Source organism: Anopheles gambiae, chromosome 3 (assembly GCF_943734735.2).
Source record: "Anopheles gambiae chromosome 3, idAnoGambNW_F1_1, whole genome shotgun sequence".
Classification (NCBI taxonomy): Eukaryota; Metazoa; Arthropoda; class Insecta; order Diptera; family Culicidae; genus Anopheles; species Anopheles gambiae.
The window spans coordinates 1119981-1144015 of record NC_064602.1 but is presented as its reverse complement, the minus strand read 5'-3'; the positions used below and the strand labels follow the sequence as shown (position 1 = coordinate 1144015).

Here is a 24035-nt window from a genome sequence, read left to right as displayed (position 1 = left end):
TTTACTAACACGTAAATGCTAAATAGGTTTGGAAATGAAAGGAAAAAAGGGCAAAAAACAAAACACACAAGCATGGTGCAAGTGTGTGAGTGAGTGTCTGCCCGAACCAGACGGATTGAGTGCCCGAAGTCGGGTTGCAGGGTTAGCGGTTGAGGAAGAAACCCATGGATTGTAACGTTGTAACCCGGTGTCATTTTGTTATTTTTACAGAACAATTTTTTGAGACAAAAATTTAGTCAATTATTCAGTTATTTTGATGATTTGTAAGAACCATTTTGACGGCAAATTGTGTTGGAAGTGTGTTTAAATCCACACAGCCCTTCCACCACTCACTGTGCAATCGAGCAACGGTCCCTGCAAATGCGCATTCGTGCGATCGGCCACTCACACTCACTCGAGTGTCTGCGGGCTGGCAGGCCCCGTTCGCAGCTTCGAGTTGCCGTCCGTTCAGTCCAACGCAACATTCTTCGAAAAACTCGCAACCGCAGCAAACGCGAAAAGTGGCGCTCGTGGCCATCGGTGTTTGTCCGCTGTTTTTCAACACAAAATCGTAACACACACACACAAGTCCCCGGTAGCAAGCACCGTACAGCGCAACTAAAGTGTGTCGATGCAGCTTTGGTTTATTACACGGTGAAGCATTAATTTCGGTGTGAATTGTACGTGAAGTGTAATTTGGAAGCTTTTTTGCCAACCAGATAAAAGGCAATTAACAGGAAAAAAATAGAGTTGAAAAAAAACCCAAGTGAAGTGAAAGAAGAAAGGTGAAGCGCAGTGCAAGATCCAGATCCAGTAGACAGAAACTAAACACCTCAGAGAGAAGCAGTGTTGAGCGGTGGCGTGGAAGCGGTCTAGACCTTGGGCCGTACGGAAACGCACACGCAGTGTGATCGCATGACGGTGTTGTGTTGTGTGCACATAGAGGCAACATATAACCGACCGTGACCGTGGTGAAGGAAACGCATCCGTGAGCGAGTGCAAAAAGTGCACCGCAGCGAACAAGTGCAACCAACTGCATACGTGTGGTTAGAGAAGAAGCAGAAGTAGTAGTACAAGAGTGAGAGATAAGAAGAAGTGAAGTGTAGTGTTGCTGTGAGATTAAACAGAAAAGAAAGCGGCATAGAAAGGGCAGAAAAGTAGAGCACCCTTTGGTACGATATATCGGCATTGCATTTATAACACTTACGACGACGACGACAACGCGGGTGTTTGTGCGCTGTGTTGGTGTAGATTGGGCAGGTGTAGTGGATTGCCGTTCAACAGAAGAAAAGCAGTAATCAATAAAAATAAAAAGCTTCGGTGGGAGAGCAAAGTGCATTAACGTGAAAATCTATTAGTTGTGGAGCAGTGTTTTAAGAATTTAAGCTTTCAACAACACACGAAAAAGGTGAAAAGCTAGCTTCCTACACAACACAGTGAGCAGCAAGTGAGAAGTGAAGAAGTAAACTAAATAGCAAACAAAACAAAAGTGCATTCGGTGTCTGCAACAACAGTCGGTGCGATAATAGAACAGCGGAGATCAATCGAGAAGGAGTGCAGCGACAGTGCAGCGACTCCAACAAAGTTGTCTTATCTCGGCACTCGGAACGGAAGTGCTGCTGTTCATCGGTTCCCCGAAAAGAGTGAGTAGTTATCCTACCTGATTATCTAAAAAAACTGCGGAGGAGTAATGTTCTTTGTTGTGCAAAGACGAATGACACATGATTTATGAGCGAGGATCTATTTTTACGTTCAAACAGGCGAGGGTTTTCTGAAAAAAATCCATAAAAATACGAGTAGAACTAATTGCACTAAAAACGCGTTAAAACCCCTGCAAACACTCATCCTCCAAGCAACAGTTGCGTATTACCTCATCGACACAAAAGCTCAGCTCAGCTTCAGTACACAAACACCATCCAAGTTGCAGGCGACAACTAACCTCACGAAGGTCGTTGCCGCCTGTTTTGCGTGTTTTGTTTGGCTCCTTTTTGAGGACAAATTACGTCGCTTCTGCTCTGAATGTGTGCGTGTGTGTGCGTGTGTTTGTGTCAAGTTTTATTGATCCTCCCTTCGCTGCCTCATTCGACAATCGGTGATAACGCGTGATGTGGTGCAATCACTATTGACACAGTGGCCTTTTGACCTTTGGGGCTTTGCTACGTATGCAAAAGGTTACCATGGGAATGCGTAAGTGCTGCCAGTGTCACACTCTGTTTCGTTCTGCGTTTGTGCGAATCTTCTGGAAATTCAAATCAAACGGTCAAACAGGTTCGAACGGCAAAGTCGAGAAGTATCGAGAAGAGGATTCCCTCCAAAACATTTGTTTATAGCTATTCCTCGACAGGTGTGTGTGCTTGTGTGCCTGCAGAGGAATTAGGGTAGCTTATCAACGTTCTGGGCTACTTCCCTTGTTCTTCTCCTATCTCCCCCTAAACCCTTGACCGACGAGCTGAGCCGATGAGTTGACAGTTTTTTCCTCCCTCGACTTTCATTACAATTTGTTTACGGTTTCACCACGCGTTTAACCCCCGCAAACCGGCAAACGCAGGGGTCGATCTTGATAAGCGTGAACTATGACCTCATTGGTGTAGGTACACATGGTTGGTTTTGTTGGAGCACGCACGCCACCGTCCTTGTTCCATCTCGACCAACTCTACACCAGGCAAGATGACCTTCTTTCGTGTCACATTTTGTTTGTGTGTGGGACACTTTGCCGTGTTATTAGATCATCCACAATTTGTGAGTACGTGTGTGTGTGTTTGTGTGTGTGTGACGGAAATAAAGCACAATACTTTCTCATGGTGCTCGATTAGCGGTGAGTAGCAGTGTGAAAGAGAGAGAGAACGAGGGGATGTTTTGTTACTCACTCACAGACAACATTAAGGATCTGACGTCATTTGGGGCTGTTGGGGTGGGAAGCGAGTTAGTAAGAGAGAGAGAGAGAGAGAGAGAGCGAGAGAACCCTCGGTCAATGTACTTAGAGCGTGTCGAATCGTGTTGTGATGGGGCGCCCAGTAGAACGTTCCACGCGAGGACCGATTATACCACCGCGACCCGACCCCACCTCCCAATGATTAAGGGGAGCGAGGGGTGGATGTGGATTTGTTTTGTTGTGCCTTGTGCCTTCCCCACGCTCGCCATTCCCGCTCAGAGCAGCAGCCAAGATTGCAAAACAAGGTGAAATATTCTATTTATCACCGGCAATCCGGGCGGGGGAGTGGGAGAATCCGATGATCCGATTGGGGGATTCCTCCCATGTGCCCATGAATCCTCCACCCCTCTCCAATTGTGGTGAAGCAATTTTCGACCGATTTCATCATCCCTTTTGCCCATTCCCTTTCTTGGCTTATTGTGTGGTTCGCTCAGGATTCATTATTTCTGCTGACGAACATAATTTGCAAACGTGCGCGCGGTATTGGTGTGCGTACGCAATAGAACTAGTATTCATGTTTTTTGGTTGAGGGGCGCCTTGCTAGAACACGTCCGAACATGCTATACACCCTTGGCCGACGACGCAGTTCTTGCTGACGATTGACAACCGGCAAAGAAAACTATCAAACTGGAACGGATTCCATTGTGTGGCTGTTTTGGGAGTGTTAATTTGGCTGGTGGTTTGGAAGTCTTGGAAAAAAGAGGTTGCTCTACTGCTTTGAACTTCCCACCGACGAAACGGCGCACCAAACGGGTGAGAGGGTTAGGTGTTTGTTTTTGCCGGCATGGCCTGGGTTACGTTACGTCGCTCGCGAGCTCCAAAATGACACGCGCGCGCGCTCGCGATCAAGGTCGGTCAGCGACGCCATTAGTACCGCGAGAATCTCGATCGAGCTCGATGTATAATATCCTTCCTCTTCCCTTCCGAAGCGTCAATTGCTGCCGCGAAGGGGGAGTGTGGGTGCAAAGTTTGAGGGGGGTAAATAAAAGCACCTTTACTCTCCCGAAGGTGGTTTACCTCGTGCGGTGCGGTGTACACAAAGCCCCAGCCAAAACAAGCGCCACTTTGTAATGGGGGAAAGGGCATGCAGAACGACGGAATCGTTCTTACGCTCTCAGAACCATCCCCACAACCATCCCCAAACCCGATCCGGGGAGGGGATGATCGTGAAGAGATCGCTCAATTTTTAAACGTGTGTGTTTAATCACGCCGAGTGGCGATGAACTTGTTGCCCGCGCGTGTGTTTGTGCTCTCTCGCTCTCTCGTTCTTTGGAAGCTCGAATGCAGAATCGTAATATCAACCCCAAGGAAACCATCGGCTATAGCCGGGAAAGGGTGGCTGGGTTGGGAAAACGGTAAATAATTCCTTCAGTCGCGCAGCATCTCGCGCTCGCGCTGCGTTTTGCGCCGCGGTTTTATTCTCACGTACGCTCGGATAAGGAAGGAGGAGCATGTGGGGCAGCCCCCCAGTTGGCCGTGGCAGGGGCAAAATGACGTAATTTTGACGGTTCGATGGGGGGGACCTGTTGGGACCCCGGTTTGAGGTGAGCGCGGCCGGTGGTGAGATACCTGTTTCAATTCTCCGCTGCGTATTTGGAGTGGATCGTTAAACGGTGCTGGGGGGCTGGGGATTTCATCATCCTCAGTAAGATGTTCGGGTCAGGTCGAAGACCTATTGCCAAGAAGAATCTTTTGAATAGAACGCCAAAAAGAATCTGATGAAATATGATGAAAAGAATTGTCTAGATGTAGCTGAACAGATGTAAAACGAAGAAACTATTTGTAATATACCTTCCAATACACCTGAGCATTGAATTCGTATTATCGTTCCGTTATGACTCATTGGACAAAAAACCCGGAAGCTTCAGAATTGGTTGCAACTAGGCATGACTCACATGACACACACATGGAGGAAATGGAAGATCCATCCAGATAAGTGTTCGGTAATTTCCATATCAAATCAATGACGTATCGACATCCAAGTGCGCCATGCAACTCTGATTGCGTCGCAATATCATCACCGAGAGAGATCAACAAGCTCTCACTACGCAAACGAATCCGACGCAAATGAAGACTCTAATCTGGTCCAGAATTCTACGCAGCGCTCAGACGCAATCGCGGAAAGCATCGATGGAAATGATTCGACGCGTAAAAATAACCTCCCGATAGTGAAGATGTCCAGATAGTGGTACTACCCGAACCTTTTGTGTTTTGTTCCTCATCCGATATAGATGCTCTGCGACCCGATAAAAACTCGATAAAGTCTAGAGACCCTCTTGCGTTCCCCGTTCCAAAGACGACGCTTATCTGCAACGCACTGTTGTCACCCTCACTTTTGCTGATAACTGGCGACGTGTGGAATGGAAAGGGAAAGGGACAGTGGGCCCCGGGGTTTGGTTGATAAGTTGGTCGGGTGTTGTACACCCGTGGCTTCAATTCATGAATCGTGCCCCTCTCCCGGGAAGGACGTTGACGCGTCACCGAACCGAACTGGCGTGTCACAATTGCGTGTTGCATCATTTCCTGTTGTGCTTAGAAAGAGAGATAGAGAGAGAGAGAGAGAGAGAGAGCGCAGGCTTCTGATAACCAGAGGCGCGCAGATTGTTTACGCGTGGGAGACATCAGTTGCGTAACAGGAATGGTCTGACGGGGCTGCGATTAGATTCCACCGAGTAAGTTGTTGTTTTCTTGCAAGGGGGGGTAGCCTTTTGCACCCAAGAAGCAGATAAACCATTCGGGCTAGAATTGCTGCTGAACTCCTTCTGGCCTCTTTATCTACACGTCCTTGTGTTGTTGTTGTTGTGCTTCTGGGTTGCAAAACAGTCATCATGACGGTTCCGCAAGATCGAAGTTCCGCTCCAATGAAATGACGTCTCCGACAATTGACTGAGAGCGGCTTGGTTCCGGCTGGCTCCAAAATCCCCTCCCCCAATCGTACACGATTGCAATCAATAACAGTCTATATGGGGGGGGGGGGGGGGGGGAGTTAGATGCAAACTCGGAACGCACGTGGAACGTCGGGCTCGTCGGCCCTTGCTGATGGTGCGCTAATGACGGAGGTTCGTCGTTGCGTGATCACTGCAGTGAGCGCGCGCGTTGCCTCACATTCCGCGCAAGCACGTTGTCACATGTTTCGTTCACGTGCGCGCTCGGTTGAAGTGCAGGTTGTTGTTGATTGTTTGCTTGTTTTGCTCGAAACTGCGTTTCCGTGCGGTTATTGGTGGAATGTTGATTTTTGCACTCTGCCTTGTGTGCCATTGGCTGCTCCCGCTTCTCTCCTGTTAATCGTTGGCTGCTTGTGGTGTAAATATTTGCTTGATTTGATTATTCTTATCCCACGGTGACCGTCGTGAAACGTGATTAATTGCCAACTGAGGCTTTTCACACCAGCTATCTCTATGTGCTCCAATCATGCTAATTGTACGCGCTTTCTCTGGTTATGTTTACTTGCAGATGCACCAAAACTAGGCTCGAGCGAAATTATTATGATGGTGGCGGACTTTGTAACACGCCAGCAGAACGGTTCGCCGCTCAACGGTGAAATACCCGGCCAGAATCACAACTCCAATTCCAACATGCCTGGTGAGTTTCTTTCTTGAGACTTTTACTGTAAAATCTGTATGTTTTTGCCTTGAATGAAGCAAGTACAAGAAAACCGATTCCGTGGCTGTGGGACTGATGTTTTGCCTTCCCTTCATGTTCATTTTCCTCCCTCACAGCCCACAGTGCCTTACTGATGAGCAACAACAGCAGCAACAGCAACAGCTCCGGCCGTGCCAGCCCGCACACATCCTCCGAGTCGGAGTTCCCCCAGAACAGCTACGAGCTGGCGGCACACCTGAAGCGCAAGGAGCTGTTCTCGCAGCGCAAGCAGCGCGAGTTCATCCCGGACAACAAGAAGGACGACAGCTACTGGGACCGGCGGCGGCGCAACAACGAGGCAGCGAAGCGATCCCGCGAGAAGCGTCGCTTCAACGACATGGTCCTGGAGCAGCGCGTCGTCGAGCTGACGAAGGAAAACCACGTGCTGAAGGCACAGCTCGATGCGATCAAGAGCAAGTACAACATCTGCGGCGAGAACTTGGTCAGCGTCGACCAGATCATGGCCACGCTGCCCACCAACGAGCAGGTGCTGAGCTCGACCAAGCGCGCCAAGCTGGCGAACGGTCAGGCACGGTCCAGCTCGCCGACCGGCTCCATGATCGGGTTCCCGCTTTCGCGCAGCCCTTCGCGCCAACCGCAGGCTACCTCTCCCTCGCAATCGCACGGCCGCGCCTCGTCCCCACACAGCCCACCGGCCGCCAATGGCACGCCCCATCTGCAGCAGACGCTGCTGGCCGTCGTCCAGGGCTCGCCAACGACTACTACGACGACGCCATCGGCGGCCGCGGCGTCCCAGCTGCCTTCGTCCCAGCAAGCTCCGGTCATCCATCCCAACCCGAACGTGGAATCTCCACCGCCAGCGGCCGCCGGCTCGTCGCCCACCGTGTCCTCGGGCGGTGCGATCCAGCACACGAACGGTGGGCCCGCGTACCTGTCCCCAGTTCATGCCATCTACCACCGCAACAGCACGATCATCGAGTACGAGCGAGCCTCGGAGGGCGGCAAACTGTCGTCGGCTGAAGGCAGCAGTCGCAGCCCCTCCCAGATCCGGCTAGAGCTGATCGAACGCAACCTGGACGATCATCATCACCTGCAGCAACAGCTTGCCCAGCAACAGCAACAGCAACAGCAGCAGCAGCAACAACAGCAGCACCATCATCAGCAGCAGTTGGCATCCTCCTCCCAGCACCCTCTTCACCACTACAGCCATCATCCGCGGGAGGCGATGCGGGAGTCGGTGATTGATCATCACCATCCGCATCATCCTCACCATCCCCAGCATCATCAGCATCAGCCCCAGCATCAACCTCATCCGCATCAGCAACACCTCCAGCAGCAGCAGCAGCAGCAGCAGCAACAACAGCAGCAACAGCAACATCCTCACCATCTCCACCAGCGAGTGTTGGTGTCCAACGGTGACCTGGACCGGGATGACCGCTCGCCGTCCCCGCTGACGCCCTCGGCCGCCCCGCGGTTCGGATCCCCAACCACCACCACCAACTCCTCCTCCTCCTCCTCGGCTCCGATCTCATCCACCACGCCGCCAACGATCATCTCGAGCACGAGTCCGGCCGGATCGCCCCCGGCCCACGTCCCGGTGGCCCATGCTCACTCGCACCACTACTCACAGCACCATCATCACCACCCGCACCATCTGGCGGCGCACCACGTCCACCCGCCGCACTTTGTCGTGGGTGCCAGCTCGCCGTACGCCAGCTCAGCCCTTCCCGCCAGTGGCTACCCACTGACGGCGGCGGCCGCTGCCGTCGCTGCTTACGCGAACGGAGCCAGCGCGCTGTACGGATCGCCCCCGCGCACTACCGAGATCGCCAGTGCTCTGCTGACGGCGAACGTGCTCAATCTGAGCCGCCGCGCTCCGTCCCCGTACGATGCCAGCCCGGCGCAGACGGCCTCCTCGACGGCCAGCGCCGGTAGCACCTCGGGCGGCGAGGAGGAACCCGACCGGGAGCGAGAAATCCACGAGCACGCCAACAGTCTGCCGGTGAAGCTGCGGCACAAGTCCCATCTGGGCGATAAGGATGCGGCCACCGCACTGCTAGCCCTGCAGAACATCAAACAGGAACCGATCGGTCACCGGTCGAGCTCACCGGCCTGGGACGACGGGGACGGCTCGTCGGACGAGCGCGACTCCGGCATCTCCACGAACGAGTGGCCGACCAAGGCGGAGCAGAAGATGATGGTACCGCTGCCGGGCTCGCCTCCATCGGCGGCCAGCTCCAGCAGCAGCGCTACGAGCGGCGGTGCCATCGTCAGCACTGCGGCGATGGTAGCGGCGGTCGCGAAGATCACCTCCATCCCGGCGTCGGTCGTGATCAGCAAGAAGGCGGAAGAGAACATCCATCTGCAGTCGAAGCTGGCCCGGCTCGAGTCCGAGGTGGCCACCATCAAGAACATGATGATCTCGAACACGACCGGCAGCGGGTTCGGCGTGACCGCCGCCGCCCAGTAGCGCAAATCGCGCCGGCACCGAAGACGACGGCTGCAACGATGCTGACGTGTGACCCTAGTTCCTGTACAGAGAGATAACTGGCGACGACGACATTGAGAAGTTGTCGCTGAGCAACAAACCCTCCGAAGGGGGGTTGGTTCGTTTGTGGCATTCCTAGCGCCCCAGGGCCCAGTGGAGAGAGCTGCGGAGAGATCATCATCATCATCATCGTGGTTCGATCGAAGACGAAGCGGATGAAGCGGAGAAACGGATAAAAGAACGGCACGAGAAAGACGAGAGAAGAAGCACGCCATTTATGTTAGTGGGTTAGTTGATCGGTTGGAATTTCTCGGACGTGCGCGAGCGCTCGCGCGATCGGTTCGGCTCTTCCCAGCGTGGCATGCCGCCGTGTACGCGTTGCGTGTTGGAGAAAGTTACCACCACACCACAGCCGTCCACAGTACGTTCGGTACGCTCGCAAAGAGAAAGGCGCAGCTAAGGCAACAAGCTCGTTTGGTGGCTTGCTGCTGCTCTGCGTAGGACGCTGGAGGAGAAAGCTCAACACAGGGGTTGGTTCGGTGTGTGTGTGTGTGCGTGCGTTCGGCCCCCTCCGATTCAGTGCGGTGCTCGGTCCTTTCTTGTGCTCCACTGGACGATGCGGCTTAGCCGCAAGTCAAGTGGAAAATGGTGCTTTGGTTTGGAGCCGTTTTTTACTCCCGCCTTCTTCCACTTCGCTGCTCCAGTCGCCGAAGAAAGTAGCGATCTCTACGCACGCTCCCACAAGGGGCAGAAACAAGTAGCGAGAATGCCGAGACCCTTCGAGACTCTTTACGCATGATTCGGCTGGCAGCTGGAAGTGTGTGGATGTATTTACTTTGGAATTATTTAGCCGGCTATGCTGGCCTGTAAATTAAAATCATATCGCTGATCGAAGCTTCTGTCGTAGAACAGAAAAGCGAAAAAGGGGTTTCCCCCATTTTGTAAAAAGAAAAGAACTAGAGCGAAAACAAAATCATAGTGTATGACACTAAAAACAAGCAGAACTGTAAATGTGAAAACCGAACTACATCAAACATATTTATATCCACGGTAGGTATAAGCGAAGCTGTATATCAAGATAGCAGGAGAGAGAAAGAGAGAGAGAGAGAGAGAAAGAGAGAGAGAGAGAGAAAAAGAAAACAAACTATATATATCAAATGAGCATATAAAGTGTATTTTAAATATTAGTGTTAGCAAAGGGAGAGAGAGAGAGAGTAAGAAACCTACAAAAAAAAACAAACACAAAAAAATGGTAACACATAAACACTCAGTCCACGTAAGATATGTAAGTGCAGAAAGTGCTGACACGGTTCTACAAAGGGAAGCAACAAAAAAAAACCAGCATCGAAGTGTGTCGAAGGCAGCAGCAGATTCGATGTTTTGTTTTATGTTTTATCTTCAGAGAAGATGATCCTAAGCGAACGGGGGAAAACATAGAGGAAGGTATAAAACCTATACGATTAAGTGTAGCATGTATAAAGGAATGAGATTTATTGATACAATTTTAAGAACACCTTATCATTAAAACCACCTGCAACTATTAGTTCTGTTTACAACATAAACATACATAAACACAAAGAAAAGGAAAACACAACACGATACAACAGAAAAGAAACAAAAAAGCTAACAAAAAGAAACCGGAGGAGCAAACTTGTTCGGAAAAAATGTGATATCGTAGGTTTGGAACTATTTTTACACACTAAAAAACGAAACACACATACGTATAAACAGACACAAACACAAGAAGGAGAGAGACAGAGAGAGAGAGAGAGAGAGAGAGAGAGAGAGAGAGAGTAAGATGATGAAAAAACAAGAAAGTACACTCGCTACAGGTATTACGCAGAGGTGTGCGGATCAGTTGCGGGTTTGAGGCCTACTCTGATCTCACCCTTCGAGCAACACCCTTGTTTTGAGGCGCGCAGAGTCGTTTGTATTTTTACTTTGCTTTTATTATTACGTTTAACGTTTACTATTATCACTCCAAATGACACTCTCTGTTTGTTTGCCGACAAGACTACTACTACTACTGTTACTACTGTTACTCGGTGATATGTGTCGTATGTGTCGTGTTAGAGTTTTTTTCTTTCTCCTTGTTTGGTTTTTACATTTACTACTTGCTAGTTTTGTTTTTACTATTAGTCTGTTAGATAAGGGAGACGATTATTATTATTATTATGATTATCAATATTACTATTACTACTACTACTACTACTGTTATCATCAGTACGATTATACAGCTACAGCTATTGATTTGATTATTATATGTTTTCTATTGAAAAACAAGTTTCACCACGTGAAAACGAAGTATGTCATTGAGAGCTAACTGCTACAGTTAGCTGCTAGTACACGTGCGCGACTATTACTATTGCAGTAAGATTTTGTGTTTTTTTTCTTCGTTAGCATATATGCAGTCTTTTTTATACAAGTATATGTAAGAGCCTTATTATAAAACGAAAATTAGGAACAGTTTCTTTTCCCACTTTTTTTTTGTCTAAAAGTATCTCCCCAGCTCCTTCCCTCTCCCCACTTCCAATGCAGGTGAAGATAACGGTTGGAAAAGAATTGTTCTCTTTTTTATTTATTATATTTTTATACACAAAACACAATCATTAAAAGAAGGATAATAAAAATGAAAATCATAAAATGAAAAACAAACAAAACAAAAGGAAGTAATTGTGTGCAACGAAAACAAAAGAAAAAGAAACAAAAGGGAATGAATATGAGAAGAACAAATGAGAACTTGGTAACTGGAAATGGTAACCGAAAACAATCAAATGGAAGAACTGGAAAAGAAAAGTGAAAATGCTCTCCCCGTTTGTGCTATTATGGGGTGTTGTTGCTCTTGTTATATCTTAGTATCACGATTGCACCGGGATATAAAACAAAGGTGGTCAAACAATTGAAGTTTTAAAGGTATTCTTTTTAACGGCCAGCGGCAGGAATGCATAGTTTGATGCATTTCTGCGCTGTTCTCTCGATCCAGCTAGGATCTCCGTTTGGTTTGCTTTCATTGGAAAGTTGTACGTGTTTTAGCCACGTTTGCATTTCCCGTCTCGTATCATTTATGTGCCTTGTAGGTATTTTGTGACACTCTTACATAAGACTTACATTGAATTGAGTTTAGTTTGTATCTTCTGCTACCTGTTTTACACATAACGACGAAGAAAAAAAAAACACACACACACATGTGCGGTGTACAAATAATTCCTGTTCGCTTTTAAGGCTTTACTCAAAGTGTGTTTCGATGACACTATTATACACGTACACACATCTTACATCTACAAAACTACTTCAACCAGGCTCCTTGAAAATGAACGAACAAAACAGTATCACGCGAAATGTAAAATCTTTTGAACAAATGTTTGTGTGTGTTAGCAAGTAAGTTGGAAATGAAGGGAAAACGTGATTTTAGTAGAGATCGAGAGAGGAATGGAAGGCTCGTCGTGTTTGTTTATTCATTTTTGACGACACATTTACACGCCTCTATCGGTTTACGATGAAGGGAATAGAGAGCGAAAGGTAGTGAGAGAGAGAGATAGATCTAATATAATATTGAACTGGTCTTACAATACGAACTGTTTACTGTATAATTTGTATCAAATTTACGTATGAAATACACTCACTTTCCTAAAAATGCAAAAAAAATCGCTGTTATTTTCTAATATGTGCTCTAAAAATAGTTAAATAATAAATTTGAGAAAAAGGAAATAAAATGGTAAGTATGTCCAAAGCACACGGTCTTTTGGAAGGTCTTTGGATGAGGCTCCCCGTATCGTATCCTCCCCCCTGTAGCACTCCACACAATTGAAACCGTGCCGCGATCACGTTGCAATCCGCAGTCACTTTGCCGCAGTCACATTGCACGAAAGGTGAGGCGCGTGTATGTGATGATGCCTGTTACAATCGTGTAAACGTGCGTTCCTTGGGTGTATGGTGAGAGAGAGAGAGAGTGTGGAGGAGGATAGAGGGCCACTTACGCGATCCGTTTGACGTCGATAAGAGGCGCGCAAGTACGGAATCTCTCTTTGGCCGGTGGCGCGACCGAACTTTCTGTTTTCATCGCCTGACAAAAAGCAGTGTGTGCGACGGAAAAGGGCTTCAGCAACGTGTTTGAACGCAGAATAAATGGTGCTGGAAAGGTGTCAAGTGAACGATCGGCTTGTTAATGCACTAAAACAGTCATTACAGTCGCGTCTGTTCCTGTTTATGTTGTGCAGGTGAACCATTTTCAATCAATCGTCAAAATCAGGTTCATTGCAGGAAGTGGAAGCGATGCCTACGCAAAACTACCCGCACCATTACGAAGCAGAATCCCTCAGAACGCCCAACAGCAGCCACCACCCAGAAGGGACTCAACCATCCGTACCGTGCGATGGCGTAAGCGAAAGGGTTTCTTGCCTCAGCCCCACCGACACAAAAAAAAACCGGGAAGGGCAAATAGTGCCAATCGGCAAAGACCTTGTTCGGTGCCGTTGACCCATTTTCTCCCTTCCCTTCTGCTTTGTTTTGCAGTGCTGTTTCACTACGACTACACACACACATGACTCCACTTATGCTGACCACCCTGGTCGAACGGTCGACAGTGGGGATGATTTCCCTCTTTTCAAATGGGTTTGGGGCGTTGTCGTATGGGCGGAAGTGCCAGGAAAAGCGGTGGGCATTTGAGCGATTTGTTGAAAGGGTTGGTGGGCGAAGCACAAGTTGTAACAATTTGTTTGCGATATGGTTTTGCCCTAAAGGTGTAGGTGTAGGTTGGTATGTTATTTGAAAAATTTGAGTTTATCGAATGCTCGTGGGCTTGAAATTTCCGCCTGTAATTCGATAGTTGTTCTGGTTACTCGCCGCCTAGACACATTGTTACACACCGCTTGGAGACACTGATCGAGTTGATCGATGGCACACTGTACGGTCGTAGTGGACCATGCATTCGTGTGAAGTGGACACGTTCCTCAGAATGCATACATACCGCGTTACAATCACCACAATCTACAGCATCTACACAGAAAGCTCACCATCTCAATCGAAGCACACCATGGTTGGGAAGAAAGAAAGCCTTCGCTTCGTCCATACCCGCGCGTTGTCAGTGAAACTAGAAAGCGGAGGGAAATTTAGGTTAAGTGAACGACGACGACGATGACGACGAGCTAGGCTAAGCTCTCGGCGCGAAACCAAACCAAGCGCTTTGCTCTGGTGGTGCACCGCAAAAGATTTAGCAAAATACTGGGTGATGGGAATGGGGGGGAGGGGAGAAGTGCTGGTGTGGCGCTATCGTGCGGTAAGCTTTCTTTTTGCTTAGCTGTGCAGTGGATGCTACACCCCAAGATCGTTGTTGTCAAACCGCACGCAGCCCGCGTGGGGAGGAGAAATGCAGTCGCGGTTTTGCACGTGCGCAGCTGCCGGTGCGATTGCGTTTAGCGCTTCACTAATCGCGCGTTCGCTCACCAAAGCGTGGTGGAAACGCTGTGTCCCGGTGGTGGTGGTGTTAATAGTACCGCCCGAAGGCGGCGGTGAAGTAATAATGAGAGAAAACTGTGATAATAATTACAAAACAATCGATCGTGTGTTGCACACGCTGGAAATGAACATAGGGCGTAATAATGGGCTAGTGGCGGATAATAGTTATAGCTGGTACATACGGTCACGGTCGCTTTAGTTTCCGTTTCTTCTGCATACTCAAACAGGCATTCTTTAAATGATTTTGCGCTCCACAAGACGTCCAATTAGGACTTATGTTGAAAAAATAAATCAAGAAAAAAAGAGAATAAAATGTTCTAGTTACTTTCTCATAGAGTAAATAAGTAAGTTAAGAATAATACATTCAAAAATAAAAAAATGACTTTAAATACAAGATGAAAACATACTAAAACTATTTAAAACTTAATGATCGCTAAAACATATCGATAGATAATTTCATAAAAAGAAGACAAAAAAAACACAAGAAAGCCAACCATCACGACAACAACACGTAATCGCTGCAATTGGGAAAAAAAGCCATGGTGCACCGTGCGAAAGTGCACGTTACAAGCTACGCAATGCATCATAATACTTTCACCATTTTGTGAAATGGACGATTTTCCACCGCGTGTCTCGCTGGCAATGCAAAGGGAAAACTGATGCTTCCGATGCGTTTGCTGTTTGTTTCATTCGCTCTTTCCATCTCTCTCTCTCGCTGTGTGTTGCTTCCAATGTTTCCTTTGCTTGTTTAGGTCCGCTCCTAATCCACCTCCCTCCGCCACTCCACACACCACCTGTTCACCTATTTTATCATCTCTTTTGAGGTGAGTTTTTCCTTCCAGTGTGAATGATGATGATGAAGTGGTGCGTCGGCTTTTTTTCTCCTTTACGAGCACTTTTCTTCTCCCTTTTTCTCTTCCTTTTCTTTCGCCCCTTTTTGGCACGGTCGGCCTTTCACGTACTGATCTTGTGCTGTTGTCGTTTTATTCTTCTTCTTCTTCCTCTTCTTCTGCTACGTTTGTTGTGGCTTTCTTTGCCACAACACCCAACAGGCGCAAAGCAAGGGGAATAATAAAAGCAACAGTAATGGTGAGGGGCATGTTTGACCTACATACTTTCTTCTTTCACTCGTTCTTTCTCCACAATATGGCTACGATTGACGGGGAGGGAAGTGTGGGGAGTTTTTTGTCATTTTTTTTCTTTCTTTTTTTTTGCTACTTTCCTTCTTTCATTTCTTTCTTTGCTGCTTTGCTCTGTTTATAGCATTTTTGTGAATCTTTTTTGCTTGTGCTTCCATTTTTCTGCAAGCAGAGTTTTGTTATTGTAAGCGTTTGCTGTACTCTTCTTTCCTCCCGTTCTCTATTGGCGCGTTCTTTCTCTCGAGCCTTATATTTGCGCCAATGCAATAACGCATATTCGCAAGCGTTCTTCGCGGTTCGTTAGGCAGCTCGGTTCGTTTCGTTCCAGAGCAGCACATGGAAAGATCTGCACACAAAAAAAGGTGCGCGAGTGAAAAGGATGGCCATCCGCACGCCCGTATGACGTACGTTTAGGCGGCAGTGTGGACTTAATTGTGCCCTTCCTTCATGTGCTTCTCCCTTCCCCTCTCTCTGTGCGTTGGAGATCGCGATCATCAACAATAAGCAGAGTGTGCGTGTGTGTGTACGTGCAGCGAATTGTAAAATAGGCAAAACCAAACAAAGAAGTGGGCACAAGTGGGTTTTGGGGAAAGCTGAAGGGAGGATTATTGGGCACATCTCCTGTGTCTGTGTCTGTTCCCGGATTCGTCTTGCTCCAAATGGTTCAGCTTCAGGGAAAGTGTGCCATGATGTAATATTTAATCCTGTGGTAATTTGAAATGCTCCAATCTGTGGTTATTTTTTATGGTTTGCCGTAGAAAGAAAGGAGGAGCACGTGTGCATGGTGAGTAGAAATGGATGTTGAAGGTGTTCAAACAGCAATGAAAGTAACGATTAAGCAATGTGTAATGAGGTTCAATACGGAGCACAGTCTTCGATGTTTTTTAAATATTAATTTAAGCAGCTTTTATGATGTGTTAACAAACATTTCATTAGTGACAACTCGTTTTTAGTTCATGAAAAACCGATAAATCAGCACACGACTCCGTAAACGATCATCAAAGTAGCATACTCTCCCCCTCATCTCGCCATTTTAATGCCAACCAGACGGCCTACCCGATATGCCAGCTGCCTGGTTGGCAAGATCATACCCTCTCACTGGGACCCCCTTCTTCCTCCCCCTCCCTCCCTCGACAGAAGAGAAAACCAGTCAACCGCACCACCGGGAGTGAAGCGCGCGATAGATGGCAAATGCGCGCGCCGATGGTCGTCTGCCGAGCTCCCGAGAGCATTATGCTGTTTGCCGATCATTATGTTGTCCCGTAGGCTGCCCGTCTCCTTCCCATCCTCCCGTTAAAAGTAAGTACACTGACGTAAAATAAAAACAAAAAACCAACCATACAAACACACACACACAGACCGTGCCAAGTTGGCTGTTTGTGTGTCGTCCGTGTGAGGCATTGAAGCCAGAATTGAGGGCATTAGGGACAGCACTCGAATGAGTGGTGGGTGAGAGGGAGAGAAAAGAAAAGTTGACCTCAAAACCCGCCCGACCGCACTCGACCGTGGAAATCGGGGTGTTGGAGAGTCGGGGGGGGGGGGGGGGGTTTGGTGGGAGAAAGGTTAGAGTCACTGTGAACGGGGCATCGTTGCGTTGGTTTGTCGTCGGATTTCTAGGTTAAGCGCGAACCACACGAACCACGCTCCAGGAGGATGCCCGGGGACGGAGACAAAAGGCGGGGAGTTTTGAAGGGGTGGGAGCAGAGCAGGAGATTGTCTCGTTTTTCCTTCACCCAAACCTTGGACCTTGGATGAGATGGGATGGGCTGGGTCGATAGGGAAACTGCAACGGTTGGAGTTTGCTTGCGCTGGCTGGGGGCAGTCGCGACACGCGATTTGCCCTTTCGTTGAACGCTCACGACAGACGACAGCAATGTGCACATCACACAGTGGAAGGAATTTTGGTGCGGTTAATTAATCTTGCGCTTCGCTACTGGTGCTGATGAATGACACCGATTGTACCGTTAGGTGCATCACGCTGCATCCCGCATGCAGCGCATCTCAAGAAGAAACCGGCAACAACGGCAACGACGGTGAAAGCAGAGTTGGGAAAGAAAACGAACGATGGGGCAACTATTATCTCATGGGGCGTATTTTTGGAGTAGCGAAACGGAACCGAAAAAGGCGTGTCGTAAGATCGTTGTGAAATTACATTTAAATCTGCTCCGCTTTTGAACGTTGTGTTTGTAGCAAACAGTCAGTAAACTCATGGGCCAAACTAGTTTCCCCGTGCAACAGCATAATTTAAATCAATAAAACCTCCCCTTTTCCTTCCCTTTTTGTTCTACTCCACACACACACACCTTCATTGTCGCATTATCGGTTCGAAATTGTTGCTCTATTTTGCGCACAGCCACTACCATTCGTGACGACCACCACCATATGATTAGCGATGCCAAATTATCAACCGGATCATTTTGATCGAGAGAGATCAGGGAAGGAACTGGTTCGCATAAAGGCACGGAAATGGGGGGAAAATGACACACCTCGCTTTGACGATGGATAAATGTTAATCACCAGACAGGGACAGTGGAGTTAAATTTTACGATTTTTATGATCGCTGCACCACCGTCGCCGGCATCTAAATGTCATCTCTCGGCGAGCGGGGTAAAATAAAAGCAATGAAATTAAATTGTTACCAGTGCAATAGAGAACCTTTGCGGCAAAAGAACAGAGCACACGTTAATTGGTTAGTTAGTAAAGTTTAGCTTCAATATGTTGTCATTCCTCTGCATCAGATTCCTCTGCAAGCTTTCGCACCGAGCGCCGGTTCCGATCGTGAAGCTCACAGTGAGTGACCGCGGCTTTGCCGGCTTTGAACTTGAACTCGCGGCACTCTCTTCCGTGAGCGATCTCCGTGCGCATAAACTACTCACGTTCGCGGTGCGCGGTTCCAACCCCATCGAAGCCGCCACGTGCGCGCATACGCTTTTGCGGGCTCAATCCATCCCTTCCCTTTTCCCCCATCATCTTCCAACACACACACACACACACACGCATACGCACGGTGTGGTTCGATCGTGACGCCCGGTTGATCATGAAAACCGGCCGGGCCGGCGGTGGTGTTCCGTGTTTTGAACTCGCTCGCGCCTCACGACGAATAGCCTCGAACTCGACCGCGGTGGCCACTGACATTTGCTTCAATGGCAAGCCCGGTTACGGTGGTGGTGGTGGCTGTCAAACGTTACGACTGGTTGAGCCTGGGGGCGATGGGGAGAGATTCGATCGGGAGATTGTGGGTGATATTATTGCTTTTTAGTCGATATCGGTGCAATCGGTCGATTATGATGCCTTCTTGGTGCGCTCGTAGTGTTGCAGGTTTAACAAGCTGTGTTTAATTACAGCAAAGGAGTTACACTTTGAAATGTCCAGATGGAACGGAAGAATGGACAAGAGACACCAGGAGGGTTAATAAATTTTGTAATAATTATTGTTGTAATTATGGCATCGAGCCTTTTTTGTTCGGCGTCATCCGTTTTATAACAAAGCCAATAAAATGTAATATATGATTAAGAAGCTTTAATTTAGGTTTGGAGTGTTTTTTTTTTATATTTAATATAGTAAACAGAACATGTTTTAATCACATTGCATAGTTCACTGCATTATTTTCCTCTGCCATTTTTTCCACTGCAATTCCATTTGCATAATAAAAAGCCCAAAACGCACCGATGCACCCGCTTGCACGCTCGGTTAATTTGGGTGCAGTTCGATTCGCAACATTGTTACGATCAGTAAAGAGGGGAGTGAAGAAAAACACTGGGACTGGGAATGTAGTATCAAAACAAACAAAAAAGCAGCTAAACCAGGAGAGAGAAAGAGAGAAACGCTCCGCTCGATGGCCTAAATATTTAATGAAATTTCATATCACAACACGACACGGGATTGAGCAAGCAATAGCAGAGCGTGGAGACAAATACCAGCAAGTACAGGAGCAACAAAAACGCACGACCCCGGGGGCACCTCACCTCCACTGGGGACATTGGGGGAAAGTAGAACACGGTGCGTCACTGTGTGCGAGCGCGATATCTATATATTTTATTCATGCAAACAAGCCCAAAGCCGAAACCGAGCAGACGGGGGCCGACGGGAATGATCTACTTTCCCGGGCCTGCAGTGTGATTCCCTCTGGCCTCTCTCTAGCCACCCTTTTGCCGATCGATGCACATGGCGTGGGAGCGACCCGCTGCCCACCCCAGTTTTATTGTGGTGCACCTTCCACCTTCCATTCAACCGCGTGTGTGTTTAGGTAGCAAGAGGTACGTTGGAAAGGGCAGTTGGGAAGGGCGAAGAGGTGTAGAAATCCCCGCCACACTGCCCCACACACCTGGTTGTGGGCACACGGGTGGCACAGAGATAGACGGGAGAAAAGCTTTTACTCAACCACCGTGACATCGTTTACCAGCCTGTGCCTCGATTACGGCTGTCGATTGTTGACTTTCTCTTGCCTCTTTGTGTGTGTGTGTGTGTGTGTGTGTGTGGTTGCGAATAGGAGGGGATGGAAAAATGGCAATATCGAATGAAAACTCGCGATGCGATCGGATGGAAAATGGAACATGCACAAAGAGACAGAGAGAGAGAGAGAGAAACGAAAGGGTATTATGTTGGTAAACGGTGAGGAACTTGGATGAGTAGCGTTGGGGGAGTGTCGGTGTAATATCCAAGCGTGGTGCGATAATAACAGTCGCAGCCAGCCGGTCGGGCCGTTGTTATACAAAGCGATTAAATGTAAAATGGAAAATTATGCAGCACAAAACAAAATACAACAAAAAAAATGCAAACCCACTTACTCTACTTATCTGTTGGGTGGCCGGCGAACAGTTGGGAGCAGTTAGGATGCAGTTGCAGTGTTGTAAGGAGCTGTTACTCGATCGTGATTTGTCGTGTTGAGGGCATGGTAGCAAGATTTGGAATACAATTAAAATAGTTTTACTAATTAACGGCATCAATCAACTAAATGTTACACAAGCTTCCTGTTTCTGTAAGTTACTTACTCACAAACTGTAGCTCATTTCAATGTTGTGGCCAGTTGAATAATAATAATGGTGTTGCATAAAGTTCTTTGCTTCTTTGTTCAAGATTCAAATCTAGACGTCCTTGAGCAAGTTCCCGTTTTGGGGGACCAAATATCGACGTCAAACTGTTATGGTAATGCTCGCACGTATTCTTCCTCTGCTTCTAAACTGCGTGACGGGATTGTTGTCTCGCAAGTCTTGGAGCATGAAGATTGACGTCAGCATTCGTGATTAGGAGCATGATTTCAATAAAATAATATAAATTGAGCAACAAAAATGAATTGGGATTGAAAATATCGTTCTAAATATGCTAGATGAGTTACCTCACCCACAAAAACAAAGCTCAAAAAGCGTTGGCACTCACTTTGTCAACCCTTTAAATTCAAATCGCTCAAAGCTTCGCTCCGTTGGAGTCAATTCCTTTTGTTGTTGTTGTTGATTTAGCACAAATAAATCTACAAGCCCCGTTGAGAAGAACCAAATCCAGCCCACAATATACCGTACCGTACCGCATCGCACCACTCACTCACGTGGCAAAGTATGTACTTGATCTTTAGCCACACAATCGGGCACCAATCGGGGCCCCGCCTAATCGGGCCACCGGGGTCTTGGGGAGTGAGACACACACACACACCGAGGGTACACGACCGGGAAGTACGATGTAAACAAACCAGCTGGCACCGTTCTCTCCTAACACCACACACGCCTTGTATTTAATCAGCGCCTACTGTTGCATAATATGTTGTGTGTGTGTGTGTGTGTGTGTGTGTGTGTGTGTGTGTGTTTGTTGTTGCTGCTGTTGTTCTTGTTTACCCCATCCGTTGCTTTGTTGTGCGCGATCGAAGTGCGCGGAGAGGCTGTCTGTGATGGACGGCAAATGGGACGGAAAACTACCGGAAGGCAACAGTGCGGCTGCGGCTGAGCTTATCGCGGCAAGTCGATGGATGGACTGGACGGGGACGGGGATGGGAGACGTTATCGACAGCGAACGGAGGAACGGCTGCGAAGGTAATTGTTATTTAATGTTGAAAAATCGAACCCCGCGTGTGTGTGACGCAGCGCGCGAACGCGCTAATGACCGATAAACGATTGCGCATACAATTGCATACACATTCGCGACAAGTTTTCGGCATCAGCCGAGTGTGTGTGTGTTTGTTGCGCAATGTTGTGCCTGTTTGGTGGTTATTTTATTCTCGAACTTGGGACTGCTGTTTTTGGGACTCCATTTTGTCCATTTCTATGCTATAAGGTCACTTCTCTTCTGACCATGATGCACCTTCGGTGTGTTGCATCATTGATTTGTGTTATTTGTCCGCGCTTCCATGCTACCTTGGCCAGACCTCGAGCAAGTTTGCAACAGATGGACTGCATTCGGTCGGAAAAAAAGCGGGGCGATGATGATGGCCAACGTCGGCATGCACTTGACACTTTGTTTTGCATGGGTTGCGTTTTCCAAGATAAACAACACACGCAGCAAGTCCTCCAGCGTTTGGGCTTGACCTTTGATGGGTGTGGGGACGGATTTAGCGACAGTTTTTTCAGTGAAGAAGTGTTGTCTTTTTCCCGAAGTTGGAGTTGTTTGACGAAGGAGCAAGGTAATGTAAACAGCAAATACAGTTACAATTACGTGGCAGTTTCTTTGGCTTGCGTCGATTTTAAGTGTTGTGCAATAACGTATTTTAGTCTAATCAATAGCTTCTTCCAAAGCCCTCTACATAATGATAACCATTACGTTCCTATCTTTTCCCCCTCTCTCTCTCTCTCTCTCTCTTCGTCTCATGCTCCTTTGCTGATCTATGTCGCGAATTCGCCAGCCAGTCAAGTGTGAAGGTCATGGCCAGTTGGCGTCCCTCCACGAACGAAGACAGCGATGACAAATAATTGACCCCCGGCCGGAGCCACTCCATTTAGCTTTCTGTCACCTCGTTCGGTGCATACCTCCAGCACCACCACCCCCCGATCACCACTATAATCATCATCATCATCGTCGTCGTCGTCGTTGTTGGAGGTATTATCATCGCCATAACCGTAATCGTGGCCATGCTGCTCGGTCAACGCTTTTCTCGGTCGTCCCGGACCGGTTTCAAGCGGCGACCATAGTGCCACAGTGCAGTGAAATTGAACCTTTTGCTTGGCAACCGGTGTGTTAGTGTGTCACGCTGCAAACGCAAACACGGGGGAAACGCGATGGCATAACGTTAACGTTAAGCAAAATTGCAAATGGGTTAGTGGACACACTACTAGCACGCTCGAGAAATGGGAATATGTGGGCCAAAGGCATTGGTGGTATTGATTTCTTTGAACACGCCCAATTAAAGGTGTCGCTTCTTAGTTTTAGCACTGTAATGTTGGAACCGTCTTATCGATCAGGTGCGTTATTTGAATGTCAAGATTCGCATACCAAATGTTGCATCATCTATTTGTGGCACATTATCAAGTGACACGACCACTTGAGGTGGCCGCTCTGAAATTCCGTCTCGTCATAGCCAGGCTGTCGAACGAACGCCCATTCACAAATTCCACAGTTATCAGATCTGTCCGGTGAAGGTCGTCCTGTACCCACTATCAGGAGGGCGCATTCTTATAAAAATAAGCCTGCCTCCTCCCTCATATGATCGATTAGAGTGGGTGGGTTTGTCTGGGGAGTGTCTAGGGAGTAGAAATTATGCAACAGAGAGCTTTCTATTAGCTTTTGCTTTAATAAAAAAGGGATGATTCTGGAACCTTCAAACCGGAGATAATGATCTCATGGGCCCAAGAAAAGTAACGCATAAAAAACCATCCAACCCAACCAACACCGGGGCACACCGGTTGCATGAAACCTTCCAAGGACATGAGAGATTGCAAGTTTCCTCTCGGATCACGTTGAACACACTTCAGCCACACCGCTCCCGAGCACACTCGCCTCGGAGGGCGAAAGTCGGCAAATAAAAAGGCAAACAGAAATGTCGCCACTTTTCCGTTTCCTTCATCTAGCAGGTGGGTGGAGTTGGTTGTGCGCTACATAATCGCTCGACATACCGCCGGAAAACGTGACTTTTTATTCACCCTTGGGTTGCAGCACCCAACAAAGGGGACAAACCGCCTTCCTCCCCTTTCGTAACGACCTTTGTACGCGTACGACAAATTCGTTAAACATGGCTTGGTGTGGAAAACCGTTTGGATGTCTTCTCAACCGCTCTCTCCCCCGTCAAAACGATATGGAATTGTTAATTAGCACTTACACACACACACACACGGAGCGGCAACATGTGGCAAGGATGACCTAATGGAGTCGATTTGTTCGACCAGTTGTTCATCATTCCCTCCTCTTTCAGCGCTCAGCCGCGCTCACTGACTGGTGACGGCCTCGGTCAAGGATACACGGAACGTTGCTGCGCCGGCCGGTTTCGAAGGACGCATCCCATCAACGGTCGTTGGCTTCCATC

General features: G+C 48.1%; 1 protein-coding gene across 2 annotated transcripts; it reads left to right on the top strand.

The window, feature by feature from the left end:
* The first annotated feature begins 438 nt into the window (after positions 1-438).
* Positions 439-10117, top strand: LOC1278160 (basic-leucine zipper transcription factor A). Of its 2 annotated transcripts, none has more exons than XM_061656548.1 (3): positions 439-1622; positions 6365-6493; positions 6631-10117. In XM_061656548.1, the coding sequence occupies exons 2-3, from the start codon at positions 6397-6399 to the stop codon at positions 8982-8984; spliced, it is 2451 nt and encodes an 816-aa protein (XP_061512532.1). In that variant the 5' UTR covers positions 439-1622; positions 6365-6396; the 3' UTR covers positions 8985-10117. The 2 variants fall into 2 exon arrangements, with proteins under 2 accessions (XP_061512532.1, XP_061512533.1); XM_061656549.1 differs by having other exon boundaries at positions 443-2794.
* The last annotated feature ends 13918 nt before the right edge of the window (positions 10118-24035 follow it).

What these genes read in the sequence shown, in the direction of transcription:
- LOC1278160 (XM_061656549.1), top strand. Translation starts at nt 2,647, where the DNA reads ATGACCTTCTTTCGTGTCACATTTTGTTTGTGTGTGGGACACTTTGCC. An exon ending in CTCATGGTGCTCGATTAGCG is followed by an intron (nt 2,795 to 6,364) that starts GTGAGTAGCAGT and finishes GTTTACTTGCAG; the next exon opens with ATGCACCAAAACTAGGCTCG. An exon ending in CTCCAATTCCAACATGCCTG is followed by an intron (nt 6,494 to 6,630) that starts GTGAGTTTCTTT and finishes CCTCCCTCACAG; the next exon opens with CCCACAGTGCCTTACTGATG.